The sequence below is a fragment of the Antechinus flavipes genome, chromosome 6 (genome assembly GCF_016432865.1).
Source record: "Antechinus flavipes isolate AdamAnt ecotype Samford, QLD, Australia chromosome 6, AdamAnt_v2, whole genome shotgun sequence".
Taxonomy (NCBI): Eukaryota; Metazoa; Chordata; class Mammalia; order Dasyuromorphia; family Dasyuridae; genus Antechinus; species Antechinus flavipes.
The window spans coordinates 255,623,261-255,640,768 of record NC_067403.1 but is presented as its reverse complement, the minus strand read 5'-3'; the positions used below and the strand labels follow the sequence as shown (position 1 = coordinate 255,640,768).

At 51.3% G+C, this 17,508-nt stretch overlaps 2 protein-coding genes across 4 annotated transcripts in view; both read right to left on the bottom strand.

Annotated features, from left to right (window-relative positions):
• The window catches only part of CAPN1 (calpain 1), a 31,865-nt gene extending 21,767 nt beyond the window's left edge, over window positions 1–10,098 (bottom strand). Inside the window, exons 1-4 of one of the 3 annotated variants that reach the window (XM_051967033.1) lie at window positions 9,928–10,025; window positions 2,841–2,892; window positions 2,131–2,236; window positions 231–497 (exon numbers count right to left, since the gene is read on the bottom strand). In XM_051967033.1, the coding sequence (XP_051822993.1) occupies window positions 231–497 (267 nt within the window). In that variant the 5' untranslated portion in view covers window positions 2,131–2,236; window positions 2,841–2,892; window positions 9,928–10,025. Of the gene's footprint in view, window positions 1–230; window positions 498–2,130; window positions 2,237–2,840; window positions 3,166–9,927 lie in introns of all 3 variants that reach the window. The other 2 variants (XM_051967034.1, XM_051967032.1) reach the window with 2 other exon arrangements.
• A 118-nt stretch (window positions 10,099–10,216) lies between these two features.
• On the bottom strand, window positions 10,217–13,443 carry SPDYC (speedy/RINGO cell cycle regulator family member C). The gene is made up of 7 exons (XM_051967035.1): window positions 13,432–13,443; window positions 12,957–13,136; window positions 12,660–12,718; window positions 11,932–12,017; window positions 11,644–11,815; window positions 11,051–11,420; window positions 10,217–10,481 (listed from the first exon to the last, which is right to left on the bottom strand). Exons 2-7 carry the CDS (start codon window positions 13,099–13,101, stop codon window positions 10,426–10,428), a joined length of 888 nt encoding a protein of 295 aa, XP_051822995.1. The 5' UTR covers window positions 13,102–13,136; window positions 13,432–13,443; the 3' UTR covers window positions 10,217–10,425.
• Window positions 13,444–17,508: the final 4,065 nt, after the last annotated feature.

Below are 17,508 nucleotides of genomic sequence, written 5' to 3'. Positions count from 1 at the left end.
TGAGACAACTAAGGGGTCTTGGATTTTCTGTCATGTTCTCCTCCTTCCAGTCCTGCTTCTTTCCCCAGGAGGACACAGAGGTCCGCCCCCTTCCCCCCTGCCCCTGGGCATCCAGCCCCCTACATTTTGCTCCCCAGCCCAGACCCTGTCCCTGCACCTCCCTTACAGCCTCCCTTAACAGCCGTGTTTTTATTAGGGTTCAGGGGAGCATCCCCAAGGGCCCCACTCACCGTGGGCCTTTTCCATTTAACGCCATAGGTTTTGGAGGATTTGGGTCCCAGGTCCTTGAAGCCCAGAGAATGGACATTAGGGGGGAAAGCATCATCCTCAAAAAGGGCCCCAGACTGCAGGTATTGGGACCGTAGCGTCTCGTAATCCTGGCCCAGGTACTTGATGGAGTTTTCATGGAGGCCCAGTCCTAGGTCCTTTGCTCTCTGTTTTTGCACTTGGGCAGACACCCCCGTGCAGTACACAGGGACGATGACCTCTTCTGTCATCTGGAGAGGCAAGGGAGGGACAAGAGTCCGGCCCGGCTCCCCTCTCAGACGTCGCAAGTTCTGCCTCTCCCCGGCCCCTATTCTGCTTTCAAAACCCCACCAGGCCCTCAAACCCCCATCTGTTGTCTCCCACTCCCGACCAGCTGAGAAGGTGCTGCCTTCTCAGAACTCATGGATCCCAGCAGCCCCCAGTTCACTTCCCCTCCGTCATCAAAATGCTCACTCAGAACTCAAGGGTGCTACGCATTTCCAGCCCCGGCCCCTCCTCAGAACCCAGGGGTCCTAATCTCCAGCTCACCTCCCCAACTTCAAGATCTACAAGCCTTTGCGAATCTTGACCCCTCAAACCCTAGCTCCCTCACATCTCCCCCATCCTCACTCCAACCCAGAGGTCCTGCTTTCCCTTCACCCCGGCCCCATCAGAGGCTCTAGTACAGGAAGAGAATTAGAGATTGGCTAATCTCAGCCCTGGACTTCCCAGGAGAAACAGTCACTGGACAAGGACTTTCCTGATGTCGCATGGGTAGGAGGAGAACAATCCAGATGGTCTGTACTGCCTCCTCCCTGCTTGGTACTGGTTTCCAACTTAGCATCCCAACCTCCCATCCTCAAGCCGGGCAACTTTGGGGAGCAAACCTGCTTTCACTCTGAATCCTGGGGTCCTTGAGATTCCCAAGCCCTCCTACTCTAAAGCCCAGTATCTGGACTTCCAGAATCCCTCAGCCACTATCTCCCTAAGATAGTCAAACTCTCCCCCACAGCCTAGAACTCCACCAGCAACCCCAAGTCTGTCCCCTCTTAGAACTGGTACCTGGGAGGAGGATCTGGCCCATAAGACACCTCTCTCTCTAGCCACCATCCTCTGAAGCCCAGGGTCCTGTCCCGACCTCAAGTCCCCTCCCCTATCTACATGTCCCTTCCTTTATCTACCAGTCCCCCCCTCCCTACGCGTCCCTTCCCAGCCTAGTTTTATACCTAAACAAGAGCATCTAAGGTGAGTGCAATCCCCTTAAATCACAGATGAAGAAAAATACGCCCCAGAGAGGGAAGCACCTGTCCAATGTCACACAAGGAACAAAGAGCGGGGGCAGGATTTGAACTTGGATCTTCTGCTTCGGACCATATTCCCTGGGGTTTTTCCCCCTCCCATTCTTCCAGAACCCAGGAGTCTTAGGCCGCTTAACAGTGACTTGAGTTAAGATAGGTTGGGTGGGGTGGAGTACTAAACAAGGCTGGAATTGTGGGGGAAAACGAGAGCTTCCCAGGAGGCCCCGTTGCCAATTCCTCACTCAGGGAGGCGCCTGCAGACACCACTGGCCCCTTTCCCTTTGGGGCTGGCTCAGAATCCTCCAGCCTGAGACTTGGCCCCAAGGCTGGGCACCCTAGGACTCCTGGCTCCTAGAAGTAGGATCTGGACCACACCCAGGCTCTCTCCTCTGCTCAGGAACACCGGCCCCCCAAGAAGGGGAGGCCCTCACTGGCTGCACTGACTACCCCCCAACTGGGTATCTGGGAATACCTGGGTCCCAAAGTCATTCCGAAGCCCTAAAAGGTGCCCTGGGGCACCTGTCCCGGGAACTGCCCCTCCCCCTGCGCCGGACTCCGGGGGCTAGGGAAGCAGAGGGCCACTTACCTCGGCCTGGGTTTAAGCGGTGCCAGTCAGTCCGTCCGTCGGGCCGTCGGGCCGGCTTCCCTGGCCACCACGGGGGTCTCAGCACACTGGCTGCCGGGTTGGTTCTCTAGTAGGGCCCAACCAGGAAGAATCTGGTCCCCGCCCTGCCTTCCTGCCCCAGAGCTGGGGCCAGGTCCCCTCCCACTCTCCTCCCCGCCTCCTGCCCAGCCGCACTCAGATTTTGGCCGGCCTCTTATCTCTCCCCAACTTTCTGTCCCTGTCTCTGCCTCCGCAAGGTCTCAGGCCCCTCCCCAGGCCCAAGGCCAGCTGAGGGGGAGAAGAAAACCGCTACGGGGAAAGGGGAGAAGCTGAGGCGGCGGCAGAGGCAGGGCTGGGGGTGAAGGGCACTGCCAGCTGCCCGGGGAGGGGGAGGGGGTGGGGAGGGAGGGAGGTGCGGTATTTTTAACCAGGGGGCAGCTTGGGTTACAGGGCTGGGCAGGCACCGCCCCGCTGCGGCAGCCCCCCCCCCCCCATCCCGACCCAGGCCAGAGGAGGGCTCCCCGCTCCATCCCTCACCCCCTCTCGCCCCCCTCGGCCAGGCTCGGACGCCCCGCCCACCCTGCCCGGGCGCCCTCGCCCCTCCCTTGGCCGGGTTGGGACGCCCCCAGGGTCCCCCTCGCTCATCCAGCTGCCCCGCGCCGGCCAGCGGAGCAGCGCCGAGATTGCATTACCTTGAGTAGTTGTGGCTGCTGCAGCACGAACAGGAACGGCAGCTGCAGCTCCCTGGGTGGGGAAAGAGGGGGAGGGGCTCGGAGCCCTGTTCCTCCCCTTCGAGGCGGCCCCTTCTCCCCCTTCTCGGAGATGGGTCCCCCCTCCACCCCGCGACCCGGCTCTGCAGGGCCTCCGACACCTCCGCGGGCGGCGCGCCCCCCCTGCAGGACAGCGGGAGACTGGACAGCGACAACTCCGCTCCACCCACCCCCCCTTTCCCAGGGGGAGATCGTGGGGGCGGGGGCTGCTTTCCGAGGCGACCGCCCCCCAGGAGCTCACTTTTTACTACGGGAAACAGCGGAGACAACGGGGGCGTTACCCTCGAAGGTCTGCGAGATCCCTCCCAGCTCTAGATCTGAGATTCTATGAGCGACCCTGAGCCTCCCTGGGCCTCAGTTTTCCCATCTGAAAAATGTGAACATTGGATCCCTGATGACCCTTCCGGCTCTAGACCTAGGATCTACTATGCAGATATATAGGTAAATAGAATCTTTTATAAAGCAGCTACGTGCAAGACAAAGCAGGGCAAAACAACAGACAAAATGAAAAACAGGCGTTTTCCTTCTGAGCACCTGCTTCTCGGGGCATAGAGCGCAGGGCCTGGAGTCAGGAAGACTCATTGCTCCGACTTCAAATCTGACCTCAGACACTCACTGTATGACCCTGGGCAAGTCACTTCACCCTGCCTGCCTCGGTTTCCTTATCTGTCAAGAGAACTGGAGAAGGAAACGGCAAACTCCAGTATCTCTGCCAAGAATACCCCAAATGGGGTCACAAAGAGTCAGCCATAACCACAAAAATCCCAAACAGCGACAATTCTACATACAAACGACTCTCCTCTATTATGATTCTAAAATACAATTTTAGGGATATCTTATTTTTTCCAGTGTTTCTCACAGCATCCTTTCCATTCCCATCTCTCGAGGAACCATCGCGTGTTTTTTAAATGAGGAAGATATTTAAAAATTAAGAAAACTGATCCACAAATTGAAAATACACCCGTTGTACCAGCTCCGCAAAAGAGCATGATGGAAGTATCTTCTCCTTTCTCTGGGGCATGCTGGTTCTTTGTAATCCCCCATCATCCTCGTCCACCACCATCACTATCACCATCGTCACCATCACCACCAACACCGTCATCATCGTCACCATCAAACAGACATGTCCAGAGAGGGCTCAGTCTCTTTAAAACCCTGAGGGAACTCTAGCTGTTTTCCGGGCCAGCCCATTCCACTTTTGCCTCTGGAGGCATCCAATAGAACATAAGCTCCCTGCGGGTAAGGACAGTTTTGGTTTTGTCTCTTATTTAATTTTTAGACGCTTCCTTAATATCGGACTCCTTAACAACACAGCCCAGGTTTACCCTTTGGTCGACAGCACAAGTTACAACCGCTTTTCCCTACCATAACCTTTCAAATGGTAGGAAGTATGAGTTGCCATTTCCAAGCAAGATTTCAGGCAGGTCAAACACCCCCATTTGCAATCATCGATCCCTGTGTTCAATTGACAAGCACTTATTAAGTGCCTGCTGTCTACCAGGCACAGCCTTGAAGACCCTTGATATTGTGATTATCCTAGTCATCCCCAGTTTTCCAAATCCTTCATGAGAGCATACCGCCTTTCTCATGCGAGGGGGCCAGAAGGTCATTGGAGGAGAGGGAGCCAACAGCTGGGTAGGGGAGACAGGAAAGGGAAGAGATAGAGCTTGAATACTTTGTAGCCTAAAGACTCTTAAGAAACAAAAGAGAGGAAGGTGAAAACCTGTGCAAAGTCATGGAGATGAACTAGAGAATATGGCAGGAAAAGCAATGAGGCCCTAGTGTCAGAACTGGAAAAGGCATGAAGGGAATAATGCGCAAGAAATCTAGAAAGACTTATGGAGCCAGGTTACAAAGGGCTCTCCATGCCCCAGGTTATAAAGGGCTCTCCATGCCCCGGGAGTTTGTATTTGATCCCGAAGGTAATCAGGATGTACTGGAGTTTATCGATCAGGACAATTGCCTTAAGACAATGGAATAGAGAGGGAAGAAACTTGAGATTGGGAGTCCAAAGGTCTAGCAGGTGGCCAGGGGAGAGGTGAGGAGTTTGGGTAGAGTGACAGGTCGAATATAAGATGTAATGAAGATGGGGGATAAGCTTTGGCCAATACGTGGTGGATATGGGGATGAGGGAAGAAGAGAGAAGAGGGAGGATGTTCTATAGGTGACGTAACCAGTGACTGGGAAGATGGTGGTACCTTGCACAATAATAAGGAAGTTTGGAAGAGGGAAGGGTTTCGGGAAAGGAGGGAGACAATATTTTGTTGTCGAGTTTCCTTTGGGACTCCAGTTTGGAGAGTCCAAAATGCAATGAACGAGGCCTGACCGGAGCGCAAGAGAAAGGGTAGAAGGTAGTGGATTGGAGTGAGGGTGATTTGGATCCAGAAGGCATCTCAATTGTCTAAGGAGAGGGGAAAGTGATAAGGACCTGGACATGAGAGTAAAGAGAAGGGGTTGTATAGAAGAGATATTGTAAAAAGTAGACGTATGGGGATAGTTAGCCTGCGCAATGGATGAGCATCAGCCCTGAAGTCAGAAGGACCCGAGTTCAAATTCCTGCCTCAGACACACTTACTAGGTTTGTGACCCTGGGCAAGTCACTTAACCCAAATTGCTCTGCCCAAAACAAAACAAACAAACAAACAAAAAGTAGAAGTGTCAAGATTTCGCAACTACTGAAATGTTTGGGTCAAGTGTGAGTGGAGAGTCCTAGATGACACTAAATTTGTGAGCCTCAGGGGCTGAGGAGGGCCCTAATAATTGGAAGGCAGGATAGGGTTTGAGGCAAAATGATTAATGAATGGAGTTTAGAAAGTGTTGTGTTTAAGAGGCCTAAAAACATCCAGTCTTGCCTGAAAGAAGATTTATAGTAGCCCAGTCAGGATTGAGAAAAGGCTTATGGGTTTGGCAATTAGGAAATCTTTCGTAAAGAGCAATTTCAGTTAAAAGAAGAACTCGAGCCAGACGGCAGAATTTAGAAGAGAATAAGAAAGGAAGTGGAGGCAGGGAGGTCAGACAACTTGCTCAAGGAGTTTAGTGGTGGGAGGGATCAGGTGAAAATATTTTTTTATGCTTTTTTTTATTTTAATTTTTTATGCTTTTTTTTTTAATGCTCTTTGAAGACAAAAGCTAAGGAACCAAGAGCATTAAAAATTAGTGAGAAACTAGGCGTGAGCAAGGGATAATAAACATGCTGGAGAGGTTAGGAGGGGATGTAATAAGGGCTTAAGGCCCTGACAAGGAACAGGGCATTTTTCATTGGCAGCCAGGATGAAGGAGGTAGTGAGGGAAACTGTTGAAATGAAATTTATAAAAAGGGAGAAAGGGATGCATATGCACCATGAAGGGTAGAGCACCCTCCAAAACTCTATAAAGAGATAAGGGAGGGGGGTGGCAGGTAGAGAGAGAAGCAAAGGGTGGGGGAAGAAGACGAGGGAGGGATCCATGGGTGGGGGAGGTCAAGTTATAGCAAGGCTAATTTAAAAGCAGAATTAAGGCAGAATAGTTAGCATGTCGGGAAAGATGAGATATGCACAAATCCTGCAAGGATCAGGAGTAGAATTTATTAGGGGGGGGGGAAAAGTACAAACAATGGATATTTGTTATTGTTGAGGAGTTTCAGTTGTACCGATTCCGTGACCCCATTTGGGGTTTTCTTGGCAAAGATACGGGGATAGAATGTATTAGGAAAAAAAATAGTATGGTTAGTAATCGTTGATATTAGACAAAGTCAAACTTTAAAAAAATTCAATCTAGAGAGAAATCTATACTATGTTAGCCATACTAATATTGTTAAATATGGGTAAATGCATGTGTATATATATGTAGGTATATATGTTGCTCTATGTATATGTAAAACAGATACATCTGTGTTCAGGTCTGTGGGTGGGTGTGAATGTGCATGTATATATATGTAGGGGGACAGGGGTGTGTATATGTATATATGTATACATTTATGTATATATCTATCTGTACTTTAGCCTTTTAGTTGGAGATAGGGGACCGAGGGGAGTTTTTAAAGGAATAAAGTTTTTTTCCAGCAGGGAACAAAAGAACAATCTACAAGGAAGCAAATAAAAGATGGACACTCGTGGATAAAATTTCTTCTATTATTATATTTCCTTTCCTGAGCTGGTTATTTATTTATTTATTTATTCGTTTATTTATTTATTTATTTATTTGGCCTCCTCCCTGATGCTCTGCTGGGCATATGACAATGTTCTGTTTTTATTTCGTTTTGTTTTCCTTTTCTGTTTTTTTTTTCTTGTTGTTCTTTAAATGAATAGAAAAGAACAAACAAAAAAAGTGAAAATTAAAAGAGAAAAGGGGAGCTTTCCTCAGGTTGCCCCAGTTTTGAGACCTTCATTTAGAAAGGTCTCCCACTGCATGCTGGGTCCTATGGTTCAACTTGTCATTGTCTTGCCATTACATTTTGACAATTCTGGAGAAGAATGAGGCTGATGACTTTGCAGCTCTGCCTCACTTACATCCACTTCTCCAAAAGGACCGATGACATCATCAAGGCCATGTCTTGACTTGTTTACGAACAAAAGACTGACTCGTATCAGGGGAGTATGAGCCAAAATTCTCAGCAGATTGGGAATGGGGGAAGTTTGAGGAAAGCTGGGAACTTTTGGAGCAGCTGCAGTGGGGAAAATGATAGCGAATCTATTGGAAAAGAATAGAATGCTTGCTTGGTAGCAGTTAATGATTAAGAGCCAAATAAGATTAGACACATTTGCTTTCTTCCCAGCTCCATTCACCAGCACAAGATGGAGAAGTCCAGAGCTGGAGATCTGGCCGGCTGTGATCAGTCCTAGGATAACAGGGCAATGATTATTTGTCATTGTTGAGGAGTTTCAGTCCAACCCGACGGTGACTCTGTTTGGGGTTTTCTTGGCAAAGATTCTGGAGTGTTTGCCATTTCCTTCTTTGGCTTATTTTACAGATGAGGAAACTGAGGCAGAGTTAAGGGACTTTCCCCGGGAATCACTCAGCTAATGTCCGAGGCCACATTTGAATTCAAGATGAGTTTTCCTGACTCAAGGTCAGGTTTTCTAACCACTGCACCACCCCATCGGGCTGACCCTAGCAATGGATCTGGGATAAAGAAGAGTGGAGAGCGGAATTGTTCCCTAAGTCTTGAAACAGAAAAAAAAAGAGAACATAGTCTGCGAAGTCAGTGAAGATGAAGAATAGGGCCAAACATAGGAAAAGATGGGAACCGTCAGCTTGGGATAAGGAGGTAACACAGGAGGAGGTAGAATGCTTATGAACGATGGCGCGACAAAATCTTGGGGTACCCGAGGTGAGAGCTGGAAGTCGTAGCGATGAAGGAACCGGAAAGTCGGGGTACCTGAGGGGAACAACATGATGCAATTTCTTTTTTAGGTTTAAAATAAAGTGCATCTTGGCAGGAGATGGGGAGAAGAGCCTGGCCAGTGAGCCAGCCCTAACCTCGCCGAGGAGAGCGGATGCCCTGGGAGGTGGCAGATAAGGGTGCGGCGTCTGCATCGGGTGATAATCTGGGCCAGTGCGAACCTCACAGGAGGAAAGGGCGATTAGAAAAGGGCAGCAGAAGCTGACCGTGGGGAGCAAAGAATATCGACTTCCCCGCCATGATCAGGACAAGGGTCTGGAGGGCTTGGAGGGCCTGGAGGAGTAAGGGAGAAGGGTCAGGGCGAGGAGAAAGGGAAAGAGGAAAGAAGTTTCAAGTTTGGTCACCACTGGGCAGGCATTCCAGAGGGCACAATGGAAGGAGGTTGGACAGATCTGAAGGGGGAGGGGAAGGGTGGAGAGGGACAGAAGGGAGGGAGCAATGGGGGTGGGGAGCCCGGGAAGGGAGGGTGCTCACCCGGGCAGGATGGCCTCACGGCAGGCGCGCAGCAAGAGAAGCGAGAGCCTGGCCTTCTGCAGGGTAGGCCATGGAAGAGGTTTGGCCCCCGGAGGGCAGCAGCCTACCGCTGGAGTGGGTCCCCGGGCAGAGGGCAGGCGGGCACGGGTCCGAGTGGATCTGGCCATTCAAACAGGCAAGAGGCCAAGCTGGCCAGGCTTAGGGATATCCAGGGCCTCAGCGGCCATCAAGTCCAACCCCTTCGATTACAGATGAGGAAACTGAGGCTGAAAGCTTGTGACTTGCTCAGGATCACAGAGCTTGCACATGTCTGAGGTACGATTTGAACTCGGGTCTTGCTAAGTTCAGGCCCAGTCCTGGACCCCCTCTGCCACCTCAAGGCCTCATCTCTCCAACTTGTCTATCAGGATAAACCCAGACACGTCCGGAGACTTGCCCAAGAGGCCCCCTCCGGCCTCTCCCAACTGCCACTCACCTTGGCTCTGCCGCCTTCCTCCCCTCCCCCACCTGCAGCCTGGAAGGCCCGGGCTCCGGCCCCACCCCTCCCCCTCCATTCCTCCTGTTCCCACTGCCGGCACCGGGTTCCCTGTGGATCCAGGGACCTGTGCTCCCCCACCTCTGGATTTGCACCTTTTTGGCCATTTTCCCACCTGCCACGTGAGGGGCCTGGACTAGGCGGCCCCTCTCTACCATCCTAAAAATGCAGTTTTCACCAATTGGAGAACTCAGAGGAGTTCCCAAAAGCCCAGTGGATAACATCTGGGCACCGTTAGGCTCAATCTACAGCTTCTCCCTCCACAGGGCCTCCTGGTTTAGCTCTCCGAGGCCCAGGGGAAAAACTAAGCAATTTCCCCCCCCCACCCCAACCGGGCAGGACATCAACTGCTCTCCCCCTCCCACTCCCCACCCTTCATGGTCTCTCCGGCTAAAGGCCTAAAGCTCAGTTATCAGAGGGAAAACCCAAATAGACTACAAGTGAGACCACATTATAGGGATGGGAACTCTCTTTAACTGGCACACCACCTTTCGGGGCGACTCATTTCCAGAGCAGGCTGGGGGGCTGACAACCACCTGTCCTGTGGGGAGGCCCAGAGTCCCGTTCAGAGAAAAGGATGTTCAAGTCACAGGGCCTGGGTTCGAATCTCTGCCACTTACTGTCTTGTAGGATTGGGCCGCCGTTTCTTCCACCTTAGAGGAGGGAAGGGGTTGAGATGGACGTCTTCCCAGAGTCATCTCTAGAGTAACCCAGGGGCAGGAAGAGGCCAGAATGCCAGCTGAGGGCTTCCTGTATTGGGTAATGTGTCTTACAACCAAGTGCTAAACAAGCTTCCTGGCCTCATATCTGGTGCCCTGTGGCCCCGCCCCTCTCCAGCGGGGAACCATAAAGACTATCTCCCACCGCCTCTGAATGTCCCCCCAAAAGTCAAACAAACAAAAGCCAAAACAACGTCTCTTCTCCAATTTATTAAAGAAGGAACCAAGACCATCGTGGTGTCAATCAAGAGAGTTATCCAGCAGGGAGGAAGCTGGAAAAGGGAGGGAGGGAAGGAGGATAGGGAGGGCAGCAGCGATGCCAGCCTGACACCAGGGAGGGCAGTCAGCCCACTCGGGGCAGCTGCGGAGAGGGGCTGGCAGGCTGGTTCCACCTGCTCTTTATCCTACTGACTGCCAAGAAGAAGAGGAGACGGCGGCAGCCAGCTCTGGCATGACTGTGGGGAGAAGAGGAGAAAGTCAGAAGGTCCCCCCCAAACCAGGGAGGGACAGCTCACCCAAAGAATAGCCTCTGGTCACTCTCCCTTCCCACTCTAAACTCAATCAATGCATCTAGGTGTCAGGCACCAGATAAACATGTGAAGGACATAGCTCCTGCGGCCCCCGGGAGCATACAGTCTCCTGGGAAAAACCATACCCATCTTCACAACACATGAAGTCAGAGGAGGAGGGGAGATTTCAATCAGAACCAGCCTCCAGGTACCAGGGCTTCTACAAAGCCAAGGAAAACTAGCCTTACAAAGGTACAGACCTCCTCGGTGAAGAGAAGAAACTATATTTGGGCAAATGGGCCAGCACTGAGCACAGGAAGCAATGTTCTCTACACAGATTGCGGGAGCCAAAGTGGAGCAGTTTTTGATTCTGGGACTGGATCCTAGGGAGCCACTGAGACCCACTCTCATGCTCCCTCATTTTCTCTTTCAAACATTTACCCTTGTTCCCAAGACACCCCTATTCCCTCACAAAAAAACCCAAGCACTGTACCCCCTCCCTCCTCCACACTCACTCTGTAAAGTGTAGGTTCCAGGTTCTAGCTGCAGCCTTGGTGGGAGAATGAGGAAAAAGTTCCTGGGCCAAGGGGCCAAGGAAAAGTGTGAAAGGGACTGAGTGGAAGGAGGCTGTTTGGGGGGCTGCTGCTGGGGGGGCCGCTGTTTCAGGGAGTTCTGTTTGGGGGAACACCGTTCGGGAGGAAATGGAGAATGGTCCCACCGGACCCAGCAGTCACAAACGGAGCAGCCCAGTGGAGAGAGATCGGAGACGTGAGACATGACCGTGGAACCGTTCTGATCCCGCTGGGGGGAACCTCGACGAGCCCCCCCGTGGTGGGCAGCCCGTTCCCTGGTCCAGGCCCAGTGGGAGGGTTCCTTTGCCATGACCTGAAAGGAAAAAAGATTATTAGCCCAAGTCTTTGGGGAACAGGAAGGGGAAGCTGTTCTCATTCACCCTGAAGAAAAGACCATCTAGAAGTCAGAGAGCCCGGATTCTCTATTGTCCAAGTCCTTCCCCTGCCTATACCTCAGTTTCCCCAGGTATCAAATGGAATTGGACTAGAATTCCGACACCCCCAGGTCCTACGCTCCGCAGCCCATCAGTCCCTACCTCCTCACAGCAGTGCCGGCTCACAACTGCCCGGTAACCCATCCGTGCCCACAGCTGGTCCCTCTGACGGAGGAAGCTGGGCACGAGCTTCCGCCAGCCCCGGCCCAGAGCCCAGGGCAGAATCTCATACTTGGGGTCCTCTCTGTCTTCCTCCATGTCATTAGCTAGAAACCTATGGTACCCAGGGGGCCCAGAGGGTCAGAGAAGAAAAGCGACACAAGCGTGAATTCACCAATGTCTGAAGGCAGCCTCCCTCCCCCTTCACACTCGCCCCCCCCCCTTACTCACAAGGCTAAGAAGAGGTTGCTGTGGGTATATTCATTGAGCTGCAGGCCAGCTCTTTGGAAATAAATCAGGGTCATTGCCAGGAGATACTGCACAGGGACACAAACCAGGCCCAGCCTCTTTAGCTCCTCCCAGGTGGAGGACAATTCTGGCCCAAAGGGGCGCCATCCCTGGGACTGCTCCATGGTGGGAAGGGGCTGTTCCATGGGGGGAGGTGGGGAGGGGAGGAATTGCTCCATCCGTGGGGCTGCTCCATTGGGGGGATGGGAAGGGCTACTCCATCCTTGGGGCTGCTCCATGGGGGGTGGGGGGGAGGCTGCTCCAAACCCTCACCCTAAGCTGGCCCAGCCCAGTCCCAGTCCTGCCCTTAGTTCCCAGTGCGCCCCCCCTTCATTTTTCCCTTCCTACGGGGGGCAGCTTCATCTCCCCCATTCCTGCCACAGGGCATGTGCAGGTGTGACCACGATCACTCCAGGAAGTCCCCTTGCGGCCTTGGCACTGGCTGGACCAGGTAAGTGTTAAAGGCCGCCCCTGCGTCCTCAGCCAATGACCGCGGGAGCCTCAGCTCCCTCTCAGCTGCCCGAGTTAAGTGGGAACCAAGGCCGCAGAGGAGGGGGTAAGAGCAGTGGAAGGTGTCGCCGCTCACTCCGGGGGGACCCGGGACCCGAGCCCGGCAAGGAGCCCGGCCCCAGCCCAGCTGCAGCTGCCAGCCCCAAGCCCAAAATGCGCACCTTATCCGAGATTTGGAAGCACAGATCAGTAGCCAAGAATTGCTGCAGGTAGCTGTCCTCTGGGGAGGGGGAAGGGAAAGAAAGGGAGTCAGCTCCCCCCATGCCAGGCGCATCCCCACACACACACACCCCGGGCACATCCCCCCACACACACGCACACCCCGGGCACAGCTCCTCAGCCCCTTCCCCGGGCGGATAAGAGGGAGCCAAACGCAGGGAGGGCAGTGACTCCATGGGGAGCCTCCTAGGGACCCCCGAGGCCAGCCCAAGGGGCGCCTGCCCGACCCCTGGTCTCACCGAGAAGGTTAAGGAAGGCCTGCACCTCCTGCTGCTGGCGGAAGGCGGGGTGCCCGGAACCGGCCCACACCGCCGGCTTCACCCAGCTGCTGAACACAGGAAGGGCAGCAGCAGGGTCCAGACCTCGGTTCATCAGGTTTATCATCAACGAGAAGGAGAGAAGGGAATGGGGGACAGGACCTGTCAGGGGGCAGAACCCGGCCTCAGGGAGGAGGAGGCAGGACTCGGCCTCAGCCTCTCCACTGGTCTAGGGGGACCTGGCAAATGGTGGAGCAGCTGGGGGAGGTGGGGCACCTGCCTGAGGGTGGGGCTATAGATCCCCCTGTCCTGCAGCCCCACCCTCAGAGCCAGCAAGGAAAACTTGCTGGGTGTCCCCCACAAACCCATCCTCTCCGGCCTCAGCAGCTGGCGGGGGGGGGGGGCTGACAGACCCTCACTGCCCCCCTTACACTCCCGGGGAGAGAAGCTAGCTCACCTGAACAAGGTAATTACCCACAGCTTATCCCTTCCCCACCCCCACCTCCTCACTATAAGGGCTCAGCCCCACCCCACCCCCGCCCACCCCTCCACAAGTGGGCCCAGCCACCAATTAGCCCTTCCAAGCCTCCTTCCAGTTCTCCTGGAGGGACTATTTTCTCCCCATCTCCCCCTCACTCCCTCCAGGTCCCCTGAGGAACGGACTCAGGAAGGGCGCTCATGTACCTGAAGAGTCCAAAGCAGAAGAGAAACCTGACCCCTCGTCACCCGGGCCCGGGTTAAGGGAGGCTAGGCTGGGCACCTGGCCTGTGGCACTCAAGGGATTTTGATTTGGCTGCAGAGGAAAAGACCTTATCTCTTCACTCTCTCTCTCCCCAGCCCACCTCCACTTCCCAATGCCTTGGATCAACTGCCCCAGGGCTTGGGAATTGGAGGACAGAAAGCAGAGAAAGTCAGCCTGGGGGCAATCCATAGGCCCTGAATTCAAAACCTGCCTCATTCATTTGCTCTCGACCTCTCAGCCTCAGTTTCCTCATCTGTAAAACAGGATAATACTAGTATCTACCTCCCAGGGTTATTGAGAGGATCAAATGTAAGTAAAGTCTTTTTGCAAACTTTCAAATGCTATATAAATGCTATGAGAGAAGAAGGGGAATCTTGAGAGTATTGAGTCCAAATAAGGAAATCGAGCTTCAAAATGATTTATCATCCCTCTCCATAGTTAGAGAGGGGCACAATGGGTAAAGCACCTGTTCTAGAGTCAGGAGAACCTGAATTCAAATGTGGCCTCACATGCCTGCTGGCTGTGTGACCTTGGGCAACTCACTTAACCCTAATTATCTCAAATTGAGAAAGAGAGAGAGAGCGTGAGCGTGCCAGAGAGAGCATACAAGAGCAAGCATCCAAGTATTCATTAAGTTGTAAGGACATAAATACAAATGCTGCTTGACTTCAGGAAGCTTCCACTCTAATAAGGGAAGACAACTCTAAAGGAGAACTTGAAAGCCGAGATGCTGAGTGTTAGAATCCTTACAAAGTGTTAACTCACTGGAATTGATAGAAACAATGCTTATGTTTACACCTTTGAGAGTTCACACATTAGTTCACAAGGTTGGGAGATTCACAAGTTTACACCTCCCACAATCCCACTCTCTCAGAGGAGGACTCAACCTTTGGGTTCACACTTTTAAGAAATCATATATAAGGAACCCCTGGAGTCAGTTGAATAGAGTAGAACCAAGATTAAAAGAGAGTTGGAGGCTGAAGCTGGAGCCCTTGGAACCCAGGAGGGAGATAGGCCTCTAAGAAAACTAACTGGGCTATTTTGAAGGAGACAATAAAAGATTGAACTTTTAACACCTGGCTGCATTTGAGGTGATTATTACTTGGAACTGAAACTAAGGCTGCCTCCAGAAGCTCTCCAAGAAACCTGCACCCAGAGAACCATCATATTTTAGAGAAAAGAAGAGCACGACAGCTGAGGACTGGGAAAGCAAAGAGGGCAGTTTAGCCCCGAGAAGAGAAGACCCCTGCCTTGAGTGTCTGAAGGACCCCCTAAGTTTATTTAGGATATATTAGAGGACAAAATCAAGAATAATGACTGGAAATTTTGAAGCAGGAAATGAAAGAAGCTTGAAGTCAGGGGGAAAAAAAACCCACACGATTTAATAATTAGGGATTAATTAACCTCCAAATTGGAATGACCTACCTAGGGGGGTGGTAGGTTCTCTCAGACATGGAGGTCTGTAAGCAAATGCTCTCTTGTCTGGCCTGGGAGCTTCCTTAGCCTCTCTAGCTTCCTTCAAAGCCCAGCTCAGAAGCCAATTGTCACCCACTAACTAGACATTTCTACCTTTATTCTACTCATCGGTGCTTTAACTCTCCTAAATGGAACATGGGCTGGGAATGGGCTAAGGAGACAAAGTTGTCTAATTTCTCTTGGTCTGTCTAGCTTCATGTAAACCTCCCAAAAGCAATGTTGAGAGAAGATTTCAATGGTGAGATCTATAGCTGCCGTTTTCTCTGCCGATGGATCCCAGTCAACATCTTCAGTCCCGTTGCTTCCCCACTGATGGGGTGAATAAGATCCCAGCAAAAGACCCCAGGTCCTTGGAAGCTACAAGGACCATAGGGAGGGGCATTAACAGAAGGCTTTCATTGAATGTAAGTGGGTCTTTGTTGCAGTGAATCCCACAGCTCTCTGGAAATGTCCCTTGAGACGAGCAGAGAGGGCCACTGATTATCTTGTCCTCAAATGGGCTTATGCTGAATTCCTTGACTTGACTAAATTATCACGAGTTATTGTAGCTAATCAGAAAGCCGAGCTATAGATGTCCACCCCCTGAGGGTTTTTTTTTCTATAAAAAAATCATAGTTACTCTATTTTGCTTACTCCTTTTTGGAACTTAACCCCATGAAGCATCACTAAATTCTGCTCGAGTCCTTCCCTATTAATCTGTAAACCCATTTGGAACTCGGCCTGCTGCCAACAGCATAATACAATCTTTTCTTCTTGATTTGGAGACGGCCCAAAAATATAAATTCTTGAGACACCTCGAGAACCTGGTCGAAAACACTGGGGATTCAACCCACACCCCATTGTTGGGTGGCCAGTCTTAGAACCCCATTTTGGGAGTGGAATGCTTCCTCACCTCCCTGTATTCTATCACCACTATTAGCCAAGATAGCCAAAGGGCTAACCAGCCTTCAGAGCTGGCCACACAGTTCCCATTTGTGTGGTGGTTGAGTCATTTCAATTATATGCACTTCTTCTTCCTGATTCAATTGGGGCTTTTCTTGGCAAACATAATAGAATGGTTTGCCATTCTTTTCTCCAACTCATCTTATAGATGAGGAACTGAAGCAAACAAGGTTAAGTGACTTGCCCAGATTTACACAGTAAGTAAATCTCTGAGGCTAGATTTCAATTTAGGCCTATCAGTCTTACTGGTTCCAAGTTTGCCATTCTATTCATTGAGTCACCTAACTGCCCTTTTTTTTTTTTTTTTTTTTTTTTTTTTGTAAAATCCTCTTGTTCCAACAGTTCTGTGAAGGAGGCAACAGGAAGGTTATTCTTCCGATCTTGTTTATTTTGTGAGATTTTTTTTCTCAGTTACATGTAAACATTTAAATATTTATTAAAATTCTCTCCTTCCCTCTATTCCCCTCCCACCTCCTTGAGGAGGCAAGTGATTTGCTATAGATTCTACATGTGAAGTCCTGCAAAGCATATTTCCATATTAGTCATGTTAGAAAAGAAAACGCAGGCCCCCAAAAAGGCTTAAGAAGAATGCTTCTATGTGCATTCATACTCCAGCTGTTCTTTCTCTGAAGTGGATAGCATTTTTCATAGTAAATCTCTCAGAATTCTCTTAGATCATTGTATTGTTGAGTGAGAATAGCTAAATCATTCTTGCTGATCATCAGACAAATATCGCTGTTATTGTGTGAAATGTTCTCCTGATTCTGCTCATTTCTTAGAAGAAAATAGCTTCCAACACCATGTGGAGGGAAGGGGAGCGTGTCCTGATAAGATCCCTAAGTCGGGGTGATAGGGCGCAGCTTCTAGGAGAATCTGACCCTCCATTTGTCAATGATCCTAAAGTCTCCTGACCTTAGGAATACTATAGTGGAATCCTACAAACGTTGCTGACTGCCAGATAGCGGTGATAAAAGGGTTTCGGGACATAGGGTGAGGGGTTAACCAGACTACTTCTCAACCACACCTCTAAACCATAAAATTCAATACTAGGGGGCACACCAGACCCCTCCTCTATCTCTGAGCCATAAAATTAGTATCTCAGTGACACGAGACCGGAATCTCGGTCTTTTCCTTTAAATGTCTTCTTGCTTCTGGTTCTTTGCTAAATTCTTTTGGAACTTAGCCTGCTTCAATTGGCGTTACGGTTATAATAAACTTTGCCCCTTGACTTGGAGATGGGGTCAAGCCTGCACATTTTTTTGAAACAGCTGGCCACATCTGCCTGCAATCCTAACTTTTTGGGGTCTCCTTTTCAACTTCAACAGGGGCACTGCCACACCTGGGGGGGGGGAGGCCCATCTGAGGGGGCCGCTA